The sequence below is a fragment of the Pithys albifrons genome, chromosome 4 (genome assembly GCF_047495875.1).
Source record: "Pithys albifrons albifrons isolate INPA30051 chromosome 4, PitAlb_v1, whole genome shotgun sequence".
Lineage (NCBI taxonomy): Eukaryota > Metazoa > Chordata > Aves > Passeriformes > Thamnophilidae > Pithys > Pithys albifrons.
Genome location: NC_092461.1, coordinates 27229847 through 27247853, shown reverse-complemented (window position 1 = coordinate 27247853; position 18007 = coordinate 27229847). Strand labels below are relative to the sequence as shown.

General features: G+C 39.9%; 1 protein-coding gene across 2 annotated transcripts in view; it reads right to left on the bottom strand.

Annotated features, from left to right (window-relative positions):
- Positions 1-18007, bottom strand: part of TRIO (trio Rho guanine nucleotide exchange factor) — a 252873-nt gene that overhangs the window by 110590 nt on the left and 124276 nt on the right. For both annotated transcript variants that reach the window (XM_071553704.1, XM_071553705.1), the window contains exons 12-15: positions 13826-13995; positions 12754-12928; positions 5202-5397; positions 4449-4615 (exon numbers count right to left, since the gene is read on the bottom strand). In XM_071553704.1, the coding sequence (XP_071409805.1) occupies positions 4449-4615; positions 5202-5397; positions 12754-12928; positions 13826-13995 (708 nt within the window). The remainder of the gene's footprint in view (positions 1-4448; positions 4616-5201; positions 5398-12753; positions 12929-13825; positions 13996-18007) is intronic.

Here is an 18007-nt window from a genome sequence, read left to right as displayed (position 1 = left end):
AGGTGTTTCCTTGCAGGCAGGGGGCAAGATAGCTCCAGCTTTGGAATAACATCTCTGACTGCAAAGGAGACACTTTCAGGTCACATGAAAAGGACCATGAAAGAAGCTGGGAGTTTTTAAGTTGCTGAAACACCTGGGGGTTGTTATTACTCAAGGGAGTAAGCCTGGGTAAGCCCTCAGGAGCAAGAAAAAGGGCAGCTTTGGAGGGAAGCAGATGAGTCCAACAGACTGTAGACAGAAACTACACTTGGAGAAATCATTTGTCTGCACGAGCAGAGAAGCAGAAGATTTTTTTTAAAATTCCTTTTTTATTTCTATTTTGCCTTAGTAGTAGTGGTACCAAACTCCATCTCTACCTTACAAAATAATTCCTCTAGCTACAGTGTAACAAAACACACTTTCTTAGGGTTCTAATACATTTAGCCTTCTTCAAGAACTTTAATCAAGAAGAATGCTTAAGCAGCACCAGTCGAAAGCTCCTCTTGACTTGGCATCCCACTGTAAGCAACAGAGACAGTTAGCACAGAACATGCCACATAAAACACAATGATTTGCCCTCCTGCTTTGTGCAGGTCAGGGTGTAAGTGCAGATGCTGGTGGAATTCAGAATAGGAGCTTTGTCAGCAGTACTTTCCCCTTCCCTCTGCTCTGACCCAAGGGGAAAATATAAGTGGTAGTAAATAGTGGGCCTGTTCTTCCTGCTGCTGCCTTCCAGGGCTTGTTGACATGTTCCCATCACTGTCTGAGTGGACCACACCTCCCATCTCTGCCCTCACAGCCTTTAGCAGATTATAAAAGCATTGGGAGAGCATAAACGGTGGAAGTGAAACAGAATTTGCAACACTTGAAAGGGTCAAATAGGTAGGTCTATTAGATAAATGCTTGATTTAGGATTAGTTTCTTGGACTGATTTTTGACTGTAACTAAACACGATCATGAGACAACCTGCTTCAGTCTGCTGTCCTAGCTATTGCTTTCTCATCCATATGGCACTATAGAGAGTGCCAGGATACCCTACCTGAGTAGTATTTTGGGATAATCAGAGCTCAAGCACCAAGATAAAAGATGTCCTTGTGAAAAACAAAGCAGCTTAGGGTACTCCTGCTGGTACAGGTATCTGTACACTGTTGTGGAGATATGAACACATAATTACAGATCCAAGAACATACACCATGATTAGAACAGAAGGCAATATTGCACTGAAAAGGCTAAATGAGCATCCTAAAACCAATTGGATTTGGAGCCTGACAGAAATTTTTACCTTAAACAGAGTAAAGCATTCATTCTACATGATTGCAGCAGTAAGTAATCCAACAGCTGTATTTTAGGTGATTAATAAAAAAGCTTTGTCTGGCAAACATGCAAGTGGAGAGACAGATATTATATTTCTCTACCTCCACCTACTTCTATGTCCCTGCCCTGTAAAAAATGGTCACATTTTTCTTTCCATGTTGTTTTTCCCCATATACAGCTGTCCCCCTAATAGTCAGCAACATCTTCTCTTATCTTCCAAGGTTTTCTACACTGAAATCTCCTATCTGTTTTTGCCCTTTCTGCACCAATTATGTATCAAGTTGACAAGTAAATTCTTTGCAGGTTTTCTTTAAACCTGTCTGTCTTCTGGCCCTTCTGTTTCCTCCTAGTCCTGAAGCTTGATCTACAGACCTTCAATGTCACAAAGGAAAACTGGTACACTAGTTAAGGAAGAAGAAATACTGAATGTTTTTATCTGCTTTCTGTGCTTTTTCGATAAGAATTCACTAAGCTCCAAGTTTCACTACCTAATACTGAAAAAAGTCTTTTTGAGTATTTGTCTAAATTCTTGTGGTGTTCCAGTCTGACCTCTTCACATGACTACAATTTTATGTATTATGTATCTATATGTATGTATGTGTGTGTGAAAATTCAATAGCAGTAATGTCAGTTTGGCAGAAAAAATTCAGATAGAAATGTTGTTAGAATTCTTGCTATGGAGACACTATTCCATCTACATAGTAAGTATGTTTACACTCCATTCGTCAACAATAAATCTGATAGAAAATCACAATAATTGAACTGGAAAACCATGTTCACTGCTTCAGGCAACAAAATACAAACAAAACAGAATGAAGAGGAGGTTTATCATTTCATTTTACTCTCAGGTAAAGCACCTGCTGTGACCTGCTGAGCTATGAAGTTTTTCCCAGTGCAGAGGAGACAGAAGATCACGCTTTCTGATACTTAATAAACACTAAAATAAATCAGATGTGGTTTTCTGGAAATACAACTGAAATCATGAAACTAAGAGTTACTAGCCTCCAAGCACTCCAAAGGGGATAAAAAGAAATCCTATGAGACAATATACAAACATTCAGTTTTAGTTCTATTCAATTTTTAGGCCTCAGGCTGAGGAAGTATTGGAGGTTAATCTTTACAATAAACACCTGGAAAAGTCATACACAAACATTCTGTCAACTACATGTTCATGTAAGTTTGTTTGAAAATCCACACCTGCTACAGCATTTCATTCAACACAAAATTTCACTTGATAGAGGTGTGTTCTAGGAATATAAAATACTTTTTTTCATCCGAATTCCAGTCTCCCAAGGAAAGCCAGCTGGCTAGAATAATGGATCTTTATTATAAGAAAAACTCAGTTTTCCAATGCTTTCTTAAAAGTCTAAACTTGAGTTTTGGTTTCTGTCGGGGTTACCAGTGATGCAAAACAGTTATGAAATTCTTACAGAAGGACCTACAAATCATATACTAAGTGCAACATGGATATTCCTCTACAATCACGACGTTCATCACCTGCCTGTATCTGCCAAAATACAGAACATTCTTTCCACAAACACAGGCTCTAAATACGTGTCTCTCTTGACATTTAACTTGCATACAAACACGCACTCACTTTATTGTGGGAACATGCAATATAAATAACTATTTAAATAGCATGTCTTTAAAATATTACCAAAGTGCTATACTCTGTTCTTTTATTGAATGTTATTTCAGTATCATGGAAATCAACAATTTCTTTTTTTTACTAACTCATCCCATTCTAACCCACTGACGTATCACACAGGGATGAGACACCCCCAGTTGGAGTTCATTTTTTTTTCTATTTTTTCTTTCCTTTGCAGATGTGCACTTTGTTCCTTCATCCTCAAGATGATATGCAAAGATGGATACAGGACAGTTCAGCAGAGTATGCAAAGGCTTGAAATAGAACACAGTGTATTTGACTGATGCCTATATTGCACTAACAGAGACACTACCAGGGTTTTTTTCTTTTAATTCAAGACCACACAGAGACTTTGCATCTGCTGCTATAGAGTAACCAACCTGGAAATACTTTAGGAACCTTCTATTCGCCTCTGCTAATTCTAACTGGACCCCTCATATCACTTTGCTATTTGGGACTCGTCATTCACAGTCTCATGAGGGAGATGAATTTTCCTAAGAGCTCATGACAAGTAGAAAAAAGGACAAGTTGCAGTGGTAGCCATTATGGGCCACAGTAAAACAACACAGACTTCAGCAGATTCCTCTGATACTGCCAAGTGTGAGCAAGATCAAACACTTAACCTTTTCTAGTGTTTTGTTTCTTCTTTAAACTTTCACCTACTTCCATGGTTTTGCCCACAACATCTCAAATTCACCAAAGGTTTAGGTGTTTATCAGATAAGGACCTCAAAACTTACCACTTTATTTCCAGGAAAAGCAAAACTTTGTTTTTCTTCTCAAGGAAAATAAACCATATTAACATTATGTTATTACTATTTGTAGATGTTTCAAACAATTTACCAAAAAGTATTAGGCCAGTGTGCAGGGACTATGACTGAGGATTTTATTCACCACCACAGAGATGACAAAAGCATGAGTTTAACATGAGTTCAACTTGCTTTACACTTCAAATACTTGACTCATATCTATAGAATCACAGAATAATTTAGGTCAGAAAGGACCTCTCAGATCATCAAGTCCAACCATTAACCCAGCACTGCCAAATCCACCACTAAACCATGTCCCTCAATGTCACATCTACATGTCTTTTAAATATCCAATATCTAACCTACGCCTCCCCTGGCACAACTTGACTTTTCTTCTTGTCCTAACACTTACTACCTGGATAAGAAAAACAACCCCCACTTTGATACAACCTCCTGTCAAGTAGCTACAGAGAGAGATAAGGTCCACTCTGAGCCTCCTTTTCTCCAGGCTAAACAACCCCAGCTCCTCTCTTATGACTTGTGCTCAAGATCCATGCAACAGCATTATGGACTGGTGATGCCAATTAAAAAACCGCACTTAATGTTAACGGAGAATGAAGCTTCTAAGGTGGTCAAAGTCCTTCCCAATCCCAGCGAAAGCCGTGGTACGGCAGAAGCAATGTCCCACGCCTGTGCATGGGCACAGAGCTCCGCAGGAGGTGTGGAACAGCTCAGGGGTGGCGGAGGGACCTGCCGTACCTGCTTGACCTCGGCCTGCAGGTGGCGCAGCTGCACGCACTGCTCCAGGTGCTTGCGGTGCTGCTCCGCAGCCACGTCCAGCTCCTGCTGCTTCTCGTGCAGGAACTCCAGCAGGTCCTGCACACGAGTGGCCATGTCTACGTCTCTGTCGCAAAGCAGCTCCACACCTGCAATCAGCCAGATCATCTATGAAAGACTTACACAGCTTCTAAAGACAAATAGCCCATTTCCACCGTTTTACACTTAATTTACTTGTTCCTTTGCCAAGTTCAACTTAATCCTCGGAGCATTTGCATTATGAGCATAGGTTTTGGCACTCTTAATTTGGCAATATTAATTTATTTTTTAATGTCTGATATTTACCCAAGGTGACTGCATACAATGAAAAATGTCAAGTGAAGAGCCATAAGAAACAAAAAATGACATTACCAGAAAGCTGAAAATTTTTGCTTGTCTGCATTGATCTTATTAACTGTGAAACTTACTCTCCATTATTTACTCTAGTTTTACTTTCTGAGTGAAAATCCTTTCTTTAAACATCTTCAGACAGTGCCAGCTCTTTGAAGACAATTATGTGCCATAATAACAGTGTGTTCTCATGAACACTATCGTATGATTTGAGTATAAAGGAGCCCACATGTCTCCAGTTTACAGTTAACCAGCATCTCTGTTATTTTCACACATCCCTTGGAGAGACAACTGGGTAACTGTTCTAAAGCCAGTGCCTGGAATAGCATGAAGAAGCCATCTTACCAGATGCCTGCACTTCATTGACATACTGCAGCAGATCCTGCCCTTGGTGGATGACATCAAAGGTCAAGTTATTCATGGTCAGGGCTTTGTCTGCATGATGCTGAAGCCTCTGTTCTGCTATTGTGAGATCTTCAGTGTCAAAGTCATTCATCTGCTGAGAGAGCTCATCATTCCAAGACTCGAGGTCTGAAATTATCTGGGGAAAAAAGCAGGAAGACAATGTTCAATAACTCATTACACAACACAAAACAGTTCATTTCCAGTATTGCACTTATAATTGAGGAAGGTAACTCAAGTTGCTTATTGCTGACTAACTGATCAGGTTTGACATAATTCCAATATAGGCTGTCTTAGCATTGATTTTAAATTTTGGCAAACAATCTGGAAGACTCTTTGAGAACCGCTACAGTTCTCCTTCAGCCAGTGCTTGCTATGGGTACCCCTGCCTTATTTAAGGTACTCTTTTATCAACATGTAAGTTGTGAAACAAAGTTAGTATGTTTTTATTTCCACTTCTAAAGGAAAACATGTACCTGAAAGATCTTTTCAGTTCTTCAGACTGCACCAAGTAATAATTCACACATCAAGAGCCAGCTTAGCTTACAATTATTGCAGTCTTGAGCCCTTTTAGAAGCAAGCCAGCTCTACCCTTCTGTGGGCAGGAAGCATCATTCTGTGAGCACCTCTGACTTCTGCCAGACAACTGAGAAGCACACTTATCACAAAAGGCTGGGTACTTTGTGAACGGAGAAAAATCAAAAGCGGTACTTTGTGAACGGAGAAAAATCAAAAGCATACTTTATTACACTATTACTGGAATGTCAGAGCTAAATTTGCTTGCTGTAATCTTTCAGCTACACTTTAGTTTACACTTCAGTTCTGGATTTTCTTCATCGTCGTATGATGTCCAAAGAAGAGTAGCTAAGAAACTTTTGGGATATTTTAACACGTGCATCACAACAGTAAGTCCTCCTTGTCCATCCACTCAAGTGCATTTTTCCAAATCATTAGAATACAAAACTGTTTTTAAGGCTAACAGATAATGCCTACTATTCTCACTGATCAAAATGGGTTGAATTCTTATGGCACAGATATGATGCTTATTTCAAAAAAGTCTAACACACATCCTTCAAGCCTGTAATCAAATTTTTTTCCAGAAGTTTCAGCCGAGTTTTAACATAAACTATTGCAGTTTGTCAGGAAAGCAAAATTATAAATATCAAGAATGAAGTATGGCTTAGTTCCAGCGTTCTACAATTTCAGGAGCAGGACAAACTGATGTGGATTGTGCTAAATGACAGGAAAATAGCTATTTAAGAAGCAAGACACAACAAAAAGAGGATCTGACTAAACTGGCATTAGCAACAAGGTAGCTGAGTGCATGTCAGCAGTGCCCTGGCAGCCAGGAGGGCCAACTGTGTCCTGGGGGGCATCAGGCACAACATCACCAGCTAGGCAAGGGAGGGGATTGTCCCGCTCTGCTCTGCACTGGGGCAGCCTCACCTGGAATATTGTGTGCAGTTTGGGGTGCCACAATATTAAAAAGGTATCAAGCTGTTAGAGAGTGTCCAAAGGAGGGCAATGAAGATGGTGAAGGGCCTTGAGGGGAAGCTGTATGAGGAGTGGCTGAGGTCACTTAGTATGTTCAGCCTGGAGAAGAGGAGACTGAGGGGATACCTCCCGGCACTTACAACTTCCTTAGGAGGGGAAGAGGAGGGGCAGACACTGAACACTTCTGTGTAGTGGCCAGTGACAGAACCTGAGGAAACAGCTTGAAGCTGAGTCAGGGTAGGTTTACATTGAATTTTAGAAAAAGATTCTTCACCCAGAGGTTGGTTGGACACTGGAACAGGCTCCCCAGGGAAGTGGTCACAGCACTAAGTCTGACAGAGTTCAAGAAGCACTTCGATGATACTCTCAGGCACATGGTGTGACTCATGGGGATGGTCCTGTGCAGGGCTGAGGGTTGTACTCAATGATCCTTGTTTGTCCCTTCCAACTCAGCGTATTCTATGAGTCTGTGTTAAGTCATTTGTTGCCACCAAAAGAAAGATGCCACTACCCTTCCCAAGTGGCCACAATAGCTCTGAATTTATTGAGACAGTTAAATTACAAGAGAAGTTCCAGGAACACAAGCCTCCTAGAAAAAAGAATTGAGGAGAAAGCGAAGTTAAATCATCTGTATAAAGTTTCTCTAGTCAGCTACAATTTTTCTTGAAGGCTTTTTTCCATTCTGCTCACATGGCACCATACAAAAATGGACACATTAAAAAAATAAAATTGTGGCACCAGTGAGTTACTTCCTGCTTTAAAGGTATTCTGCAAAAATTTTACTTCATTCACTAAATATTCAAGTTTTGCACCATAATGGGAGATGTCAAACAGTTTGCGATTTGCAATCCTTCATCCTGATCAACTAGCTTGACCAAAAGCTGATGGACAAAGCATTCAGGAATATATATATATATATATAAATATATATAAGACACAGCTTTCTGCCACTGCTTGAAGTTTCTTTCATCTTTCTTCCATGTGCTCTAAAGATCACATACAGAATTTGTTTAGGCATTATGAGTGGCGCTCCCCCTAAACACACACAGGCTTCACCTCACACAAAATCCTTAAGTTCCCTTCATTTCCTTTTTACTTGGTCCATGCCCGATGTCTCATCACTTCTCTCTGCTCTTCATCTCCTTTTAACTGATCTCGAATTTTTAAGAAACTTCAAGTTTTCCTGACAGTCCAGCCTCCTTACTTTTTGCTACCTGCCTTTTCTGCTATTGTGCACCTCAGACCTGCTATTCCCAGCTTGTCTTCAAAACTTCATGTTCATTCATTATTCAAAGCAGTGGAGGTCATCTAATGTTTGATTCTTCCTCCACTGCACTGGGCAAGTTCTGAGAAAACAGATTTACCATCTTATTTTCATCCAGGTCAGTTAATAACATTCAAAAGTTATCCTGAAGAAATAATTGTAGCTGGACATTGTCAAACAAAGATATTTAGGCAGTAAAGATGTTGTGAAACTCCATCATCAAAACACCATCTTTCACTGTCTTTCTAAACACCATCATAAAGTGGATTAGAATTTAACATGGCACATTTATGACACTTTTAAAAGCAAAGCCAGTGCTTCTCCCTTCAAGACAGTGTCAAAACCTTACCTCTCTTACTACCAAATTGAGTGGAAATGAACTAATAAGCATAGTAAGCTCACAAAATGACACTGTTGTGGCTAAGCGTCAGTATTTTTATAATCATGGATTGTAGTCTCTATATCCTCTTAGTCTATCCTAAGATTAATTTTATCTAATAGGAACAATAACTAGATTTAAGAGGTCAATATCGTGTGTCACCTCAGCCAAGAGGTTTCAGTGACAGTGCCTCAAACGAACAATTACCAACAACCAGGAAGAATCAGAGCTTCTTCCTATGCTATTTCACACAACCCTATGGTTAAGATCATGGAACATACATTGTTCAAGAAGTTTGAAACACTCCGAACAAGACCAATACATTCCTTTTCCACTTTAAAAACCCAAGAAGCTCATGACTCAAATAAAAAATGCCAGGATATTCTCATACTCATTCAAAAGATAAGTTATCACAGCTAAGTTACCTATCAAGGGCAGTAACCCTTACATCTTTTTCAACAGTAACGAGGTGGCACAAGGTGATCTGTTTCAGCCTTTGCACCCACTGTGCAAATCTGAAATGCACTGAGGGCAGAATTAATCCAAAAATAACACGTACTAAATCCTCTCTGCCCACATTCTTCAGTGCTTCTCCTGAAGTTCTGCTTTAAATGTAACACTTTTAGATAAGCATGCTCCTATTTTGTTTGTAAAGTTTTGTCAAGACAATTAGCAGTAAACACACAACACAACGGTGAATGACTGAGACACATCTAAAGTAACCGAATCACAAATTCATACTGCTCTCAAGAAATGGACAACCCAGCATAAACACAGGCTAACTACTTACCACAGCGTATCAGCGTATGTTCAAGAAGTTCCTAGTGCAGATTTTGAGTTGCATTTTTGAGACATTCCTAGGTTTTAGCAAATGTAAAGGCAACACTGACAGGAAACAAGACAGGATATAATAGAGAAGGGATGCTGACTATTTTACACTGAGTCGGAAAGAAATAAAGAACCACAGGTCTCTTCTCAGAAGGGTCTAACTAACATATTTGGTACCAACTGAATGCTAACCAAGACCTGGAAAATATTATGTGCTGTGGAGAAAGAAAATGGGAAAATTGCAAAGGGAGAAGAGTAAGGTCTCTGTGATCCAGCACTTTTCATCCTTTTCTTTTCAGCTGTGTGACTTAGCAGGCATCTTGTAAGTATGGCCCAAAAATAGAGCTGAGATAAAGCTGTGAGTTGAAAAGTGTGTGGTATGCTCTGTGTAAAGCCCTGCCATAGGCCTCGAGGCATTTAAGTTACAGACAAGCAAAGGTGCACAGATATCGATGAAACAAACACATTCTGGACTGCATACGTTGCCACCAGTGTTATGTTCCTTCTGGATTAAGTTCATACACATCTTCCTTATGCTACTAATCACAGTAACAAGGGACTTATCACCTATATTATTTCGCTCCTTCTTGCCTTTTATTATTACAGGCATTTACAAAGAGTCCTTCAAATATCTCACAGCAAACAGCACTTAAAATACTGCTAAGGATAGAGAAGGTCAAGTTCATATGCTAAGAGCAAGTGGCAAAAAGAGCAAAAGAGTAGTGCAGTTACATTAATTTCAGAAGACCAAGAGTATCTGAGAAGTTGTAGGATAAAAGAAACAGAGTATTTTATTAGCAAATAATAAGGGGGGAGAGAGTAAGGAGAAGAGAACTAACCCTGCCAGCAAATCTCAGCACTGTCCCCAGAAGCACAGCTGCATGGTATGATCCTGCAGTGCTATGGGAGCCCTTTGTCCCATTTTAGCCCGTGTTATTTTGCAAGCAGTAAGACAAGCTAGAAAAACTACTTGCCTTCCAGAAAAGCTGTCCTCACAGGATGCTCCCCTGAATGAACTGCCCCTATAGCCAAGTCTTAATTGACTGGACCAGTCACACAAAATCCTCGAGGAAAGAGAAGGTCAAACCAAGGTCTGCAAATTCCTAGCTGGCATCTGGCTCCTCCTCATTATCAAATTACTTTAGCTGAGCTTCTGCTTTCAAACAACTGACCTGGAACTAGTCCCCACATTTTCTTCCTGGAAGTTTCCAAACAGATGTCAGCCTTCAGGGAGAGGGAAAAGAGAAGTGTGCTTTGCAGAGGAAGTAAAGAGGACATGGACAGAGGCAGCAAAATAATAAACACTTTGCTGAAGATACTCTGAAGTCGGGCTAATTTTGTTCCCTGAAGAACTATTCATCAGTCTAATACAAGCATGCTTTTTATGTCCAAGTCATATAGACAAATTACACCAACACTTTCAACAAGGTAATTGGTACTTTGCTTTATGTTGTATGTGTCAAAACGCAAAGCATGTATCAGCTTTAGAAAAAGCAAGACCTGTCAAGTGTGTGCAGTTTTGGGCACTACAACCTGGAAAAGACATTAAGCCATTAGAGAGAGTCCAAAGGAGTGCCACAAAGATGGTGAAGGGTCTGGAGGGTCTGTATGAGGAGCAGCTGAGGTCACTTGGTTTGTTCAGCCTGGAGGAAACTGAGACCTCATTGTGGTCTTCAACAGCCTCACAGGGGGAAGCTGAGGGGCAGGCATTGATCTCCTTACTCTCATGACCAGTGACAGAACTTGAGGAAACACCACAAACGTGAGTTGGGGGAGGTTTAGGCTGGATATCAGGAAAAGGTTTTTCACCCAGAGGGTGGTTGAGCACTGGAACAGGCTCCCCAGTGAAATGGTCACAGTACCAAACCTGTCTGAGTTCAAGAAGCATTTGGACAACACTTTCAGGAACATGGTGTGGCTCTTGGGGTGCCCTGTGTAGGACTAGGAGTTGAACTCTATGGTCTTGATGGGTCCCATTCAACTTAGTATATTCTATTCTATGAAGATAGGGTTTGCAGCTTTCCAGTGGAAAATCCTATGGGCATCACCAAACACCAGTGTAAGAAGTACTGCTACATACATAGATGCTGTCCTGCACTGAAGGACCAGAACATACCTGGAATCACAGCTCCTGTGACCAAGACCTTTGCTACTTTAGAATCCTGGCTTATGTAACCTACAGAGAGCAATCACTTTAATCATGAACTTCACTCAACATGTATCCGCATTCTTTCATTCATTTTCTTGGTATACATTGCCCCACATGGCTGCCATTTCCTCACTAAAAGTGTTCTGAGAACATCTCACAGACATTAGCACTGCAAATCACTCCTGCTAAAACTGTAAGCATAATTCCAGACAGCTACACTCAACACAGAGTGGCAAACTCCCTGCAGACCACTGTGAATTGCAGAATTGCAAAAAAACCTCTTCTCATTCTTCCTTTACACCAGAGTTGTTATTACTGCAGAACACACACTCTCACTTCCTCTGTGAGCATTGATCAAGGAACTGTGTCTGCCTATTCCTGCATTGCACTTAACAATGTGCTTAGCTAAACCAGACTTCAGCAAAGACATCGAATCCTGATTTTAAGAAGGAAGAACACGAGAAACCTGAGAAGCTATCACTTCTGTCAACTGCCTCTTTCCCCTTACACACATCAACCAACAGTTTCATAACCAACAGCTCCAGCTTTTGCTATACATAAACAAAGAGGCAGAATTATCACGAACTCCTGGTTTCCAAAATCTTGAGGTAAGTCATTATATACTCAATCACAAGTCAGTCACTGTGTACCTCACTAGTGGTTTCACAAAGTCCTATGAACTTGGAAGAAGTTTTACAACACAGATCTATTAACCTAAGCCCCCTGTGGAGTTTCATGTCTGTTTGTATACATGTCCCTGCACACAAACAAACTTTTCAACTGATAAACTGTAACTCTCCTTCAAAGTTTGAACAGTTTCAAAACTTGTTTTGCAGGGCTGTGGAACTATAACTGCTTTAGAATTATTTTCAGAGGTGGAAAAAAATCTTATTTAAAAAAATAGACAAAAATCCCCAAAGATTAAAACAGAATTCCAAACAGCACTTGCAGCTACCAAATTATAAAAGACTGATTTGGAAAAGAAAGAGAAGAGGAGTGTTACTACAAAGCACTAGTTTAGAGATTTGTACAAAAACATTTTGCAAGTCTTATTCATATTAACTGTAGGCATACTAGATATATCAAGGTAGTTTGATATTCAAACTAAATTTACCAGACAAAGCAATTGACACATTATAATTTTACTGGACACTTCCTTAAAGATGCGCTGAGAGCCAACCAGAGTCTGAGTTAATATCAAAAAAGCTGAGCTCTGTACTCTTCTGAGACTTTCACATACAAGACAAAACCTTAGTTCAGGTAAGAATGAAGTCTATTGGTCATTTGAGCCACATGCCAATGCAACCACACAACAATGTCAGGACAAACATCCCTACAGAGGAGAAGTCTGTGCAGTGCAAGTCTGAAAGCAGACACTCACATCTATTGCATCCCTTTCAAAGATGCGAAGCTGCAAAAACAGCTCAAGTTTGATCTTGCGCTCTTGAAAAAGCTCCTCCATCTGAGACTGGGCCTCATCCAGCTGCTGCAGAACTGTCTCTATGTGGTTGATCGAGCTGTTATGGGGGGTCTTGTTACTAGAAATGGCAGAATCCCTATTCAAAGTAGAGAGAGGGAAGAGGAAATAAAAAGCGCATTATTGAGAAAAAAACCCATACAATTTGGACACTATACATGATGACAAAATATAAGCCTGTTTCAGATAAGGTTAGTGCAAGTCATATTACACAAAAGCAATGTCTGTACATCTTGGTAAATAAAAATTCAAATTATGTTTTAGTAGTTCAAAAAGCATTAGGATATTTGATTACTTTAATTTTTGACCTATTCATCATGTAAAGACATTCCGTTTAAAGGAAGGGTAAAATTTCCAACCAGAGACAAACCCTTCCATTATGAAAAGGAAGTGGCATATGACAACTATTTACAGAATCTTCTTGGCAATAAAAGAAAAACAAAATTAGTCAATTAAAAAAAATTGCTTAAACTTTTACTTGAGTATAAAACCTGTGAATTCAGATATGCTAATCTCCTGCAGAAAGGAGACATACTAAAGCAGCTGTGGCCTCAATTTATTTATTCAGATTGTTGCTGAATGAAATGGACTGCAGACCAATGGCCTTTACTACAATGAAGTTATTATCAGCCTGCAAAACAAATTCAAGTGTTTCCTTAGAAAAAAAGGCTGCTGCTTAAAACTCCAAACACTGTGGAGCCCTGGATGTCAGACTACAAAGACATACGATTGCTCCTATCAAAAAGGTAGCTTATGTAAACAAAATCTCCTCCTTGTGGAGATAAGTGTATAAGCTGAGCTTCCTGTAAACAGAGGTTAGAGTCAGTATAGAATGAAAAGTCACTGTAGTCCTAGTATTTACAAGTTTTATTTATAGGTCGTATCCTGTACACATTACCTCCACCCTCCAAACAGAAGGAGTCTCACAGAACATCAGATGAACATCAGAAGAGATTTAAATAAAAATTTGTTTTACCTTAGTTGCTGTATAAGATCTTCACCTTCTTTTATAACATTGACTGTAACCTGCAGAGTGGTCTGTTGCTGCTGACCAAAACGTTTAATCAGGTCTTGGACAGCCTCCACAGACTCAGCATAGACATCATCAAGCAGTTCTTTCTGTAGTTCTTCAAGCCACGTCCACAGCTAAATGAAAGGAAAAGGCAAGAAATGTAAGCCCGAGGATTAGGCAGTCACTATTTCAAATCCATCTCCCTGGACAAGAGAAAACAGACTAAGGTGGCAGAGAGAAAGAGGATTTGTTTTTCTTCATAGAAAAATCCCATCCTCATATTAATGAAGACAATCCTTTGTTTCAAATAAGGTTTTCGCTTCTTGGAAATACCAGGAAAGCTTTATCCGTGTTGCTAAGTCACCCTTTCTTTCCCATTTTCCTTCTACAGAACGAAGCGTATCCGATTGAGCAGCACAGAGTTCATAGCGAGAATCCCATCTGCAGCTCTGCGCGAGAGTCCCTGGGAGAGAAATGCTATGGTAACACTCCCTGAGAGAAGAGAGGAAGGAAGGAAGGAAGGAAGGGAGATGTATTGTAGCCACCATCAAATTTGCACTGCCAGGCTGACACACACACAGATAGAAAACACAACACTTTTCAGTGGCCTTCAAAAAGAGGAAAAAGAAGGGGCACTTCAAAAACAAAATGCAGACACAAACCAGATGTGAGAAGTTATTTTTCTCTCATGTTAGCTTTGCCCTCTTGATTTCAATTTCACACCACTACAACAAAAATCATCATAAGCAATTCTATCAGTTCATTCAGCATTTTTCCTCCCTGCTTCACATGTGCACATATCCCTGCTCAAAACTGCCCATGCACTGCAGCTTACACAAAACCCCCTAGGTGTATGCTAGCCAGGTATCACTGCTGATCACTTGAATCCTACTGTGATCTTTTCCACAATTTTATGAGTGAAGCTGTTGCATCCTAAGCTCGGTGTGAAAGTTACTCATCAGCAAACCACTAGCCACCTATTGTGGAACTGATAAAAACACTGCCTGAAGAGAGGGAGCTTGGCTGTCTCCTGCAACACTCCTGTGAGCAGCACTAACAGCACAGTGGAACAGCTGCTTTCACAGGAAGCATTCAAACCCAGTCCCTCCTGTCTGTTTTACCATCCCATTCCAAATGCTGCAATCCCAAGAACAATGATTAGAGTGTTTGGGTTTTTTCCATCCTGATAGAATAACTCTGATCTGATGGAAAGTATCAGGCCTTTTGAAGAGATTTAATCTCTACCTTTAAAAATTTTAGAGATACATTGAACCTAATTAAAAATGTTAACATTGTCCAAATACAGATTCTAAGCAATCAAAACTGGCTTAAATGTTTTCCTTATTTCTTTTCTTAACATTTTCTATCCATTTCCTGCTGCTGTTTGTATAATGCTGTGATCATAAAGGTTTCCTAACCACCAACGGAACTTCATTAAAATAGAAAATTCAATTAAGAATTTTAGATCTTGATTATTCAGTTCATTTGAAGCTTTGTTTTAAAATCAAATGCTAGCTTTCATATCTCATAGTCTTATATGCCTCCTGGGGTAGGTTTTGAGTAAACCAAGCTATAGGCTAAATTTTCACAATTGGGAAGAACTAAGGACATTTAATCAGACTCTTTTCTACAAATCTACTACCCCCTCCTCCCCAAAACAGAACTGCCTATTCATACACACTGTTATTCTCACTACTCATATGCTTTGAAGACAATGCTTGTCACAAATCTGAATGCAACTCCACAGCCGTAAACACCACAAGCTCAAGGCACAGCAGTCTTTCTTATTAAAAGGAGCATAAATCAATAGAACTTAACAAGTGGGTCAGAAGCACTCTTCAGCATTCATTCCGGCATAACCCAATGCAGCCTCCAAATTTTTTTCCAAATGCATACTTTGGAATGCAACTTTAACTTGGAGCCAAATGAAACTTAAGAAGTCTGACAATACCTGAAAACCTGATTCATGTTTCAATGCCTAGAGGACATTTATTCCTCTCTTAGCTTATGGAGTTTTCTTCTGAATCATAATACTAGGGCATCAAGTCAGAGACTTTCCAAGTGAGCTGGTATCTACACACACAATCAATACAACCACACAACCTTGCAACTGTGCAAACACATACATTAGAGAGTAACACTGTTGTTTTCTGCAGTGTGCTTAGTGCTGGCTGGAAGACCTCCACACTCCATGTTTAATGCGCTGCCTATAAAAGCTCCAATTTTCATAGATGTTTATTACAGAAATCCAGGATTAAAACCATTTTGAGACTTGCGGACTATATCAAGTTTGCCCCTTGAGTCCCTTAAAAGCACCTGCACTGCAGATTGAGACAGGTCTGAGCACCACTACCACTTTTTCCATATGCCTTCTGCAACTGGGTCATGTCAGACCTGTACAAGGAATATACCTCACCTCTTCTTTTCTTGTTCTTCACATAATGGAGTGGAAAACACCTGGCAGGAGCAACAACATTTCTAAGTGCTGGACTGGTGATTTACTGTGCATGTGAATAATTCCCTTAAAGCTCCCTCTGGATGCTGAAGACCAAGTCAACACAGAACAAGCAGATCTCTCCCCCTGCATAGCCAGTTTAGGGCTACACCACCTGCCTTAAGCAGAAAGCGATAGGCACCAGTACAACACTGTGTTATGCTGACTTAATGTCTGGCCAGCACGCCATAAATATAAACATAGTATCTTGCTCCCAGGGTACCAAAGGCATCAAAAATGTATTTTATTTTCTTAGCTCATTAGCTGAATTGTCCACTGTTTGGGAAGGAAAAACATTTTACGACTGTGCAGAAAGGGAAGGAGAGTAATTAGTATGCATTACTTGCCCAGCTTTGATTCATACTCTGTTGAAAGTGGAACAATTTAAGCCATTTATGAAGTGACTAAACAGCTCTGTGACACTTCCATAGCAAAAGTTACTCTGATAGGTTACGAAATAAGCTTTTTCCACTTTTTCACCAAGCAAGATTCTGACAAACAGCTTCCATTCAAAATAATCTTGATGCTTATACATGCAAGTTATAATAAAGCCACTCGAGATGAAAAAAACTGTCAGGTTGTTAAAACTGGATAGAAATTCATGCAATGCACTGAGAGGAGCTTGATTTTTAATAGGTGGCAATAGCCAGCTGGCTTCTCATCAGCTTTCAAACCAGAATGAGCCCTGGCTATACTGGAAATCATGTAAATTACCTTGTTTTCGAATACAAAATTAAGGATGAAGACTGTAAAAGGTTGCACAGCAAAGCCAAAAGCAAGCAAACAGTTTGCAATGGGGAGTGAACAGACTAGAGCTTACCCATACATGTTTGGCAGTGCAGAATTACAGATTTTACAGTGCAATGACTTTCTGAGGTAACACTTTATTCCATAAAAGAGAGCTTGACAATACAGTGGGAAAATCCCACAAAATCATCATTAAGAACTATTAATTTTCTCTTGGTATGAACTTTGAGCAAGTTCCAGACATGTCTTTTTCTATTCTTTGTAGGAGCAGCAGCATGAAGATTCCTAAACAAACCATCAAGTTCTGTGACCTCAGTAAGAACTTTATCCAGTGGCAAGACAGCTCTAATATATGGTGAGAAAACTGCACACATAACTCAATCCACTCATATGAGGCTCTTCTGCTCTTTTCATCTGTTTGCATCTTGTCTTATTTGGAGAGGGAAATAAAATTCTGAATCCCTGACAGGGAAACGTTTCACCCAGCAGATTTTTTTTCTTGATCTAAATATAGCCCAGACCAAGAAACATCTGCTTGAACGAGCCTGCATCCTGTACTACCTCTTTCCTAAGTTCTTGGGAGCATGCCATTAGTCACTGAGATGGCATTATTTTAATTGTCTGCAACATCCTGGAAGTTTCAGTGTTTCCATCATGGGCCTCCATCCATTTAAGTCCCATCTCAGCCATCTCCTGAAAGACTGCAGTTAAATAAGACCCTACTGTATTTTGCTGAATATAATCAGCGAGTAATTATTTTTGAGTAAATACCTTCCCCAGGAGCAAAGAGTTGTTTTGTAAGGGTAAAATATCCCTCACACTCTTCCACAATTTATTTTTTCATTTTTATAATAATGGCTTTTGGATTTGCAGTCTGCCTTTTCAGCAGGCTCAGGCAAAGAAAG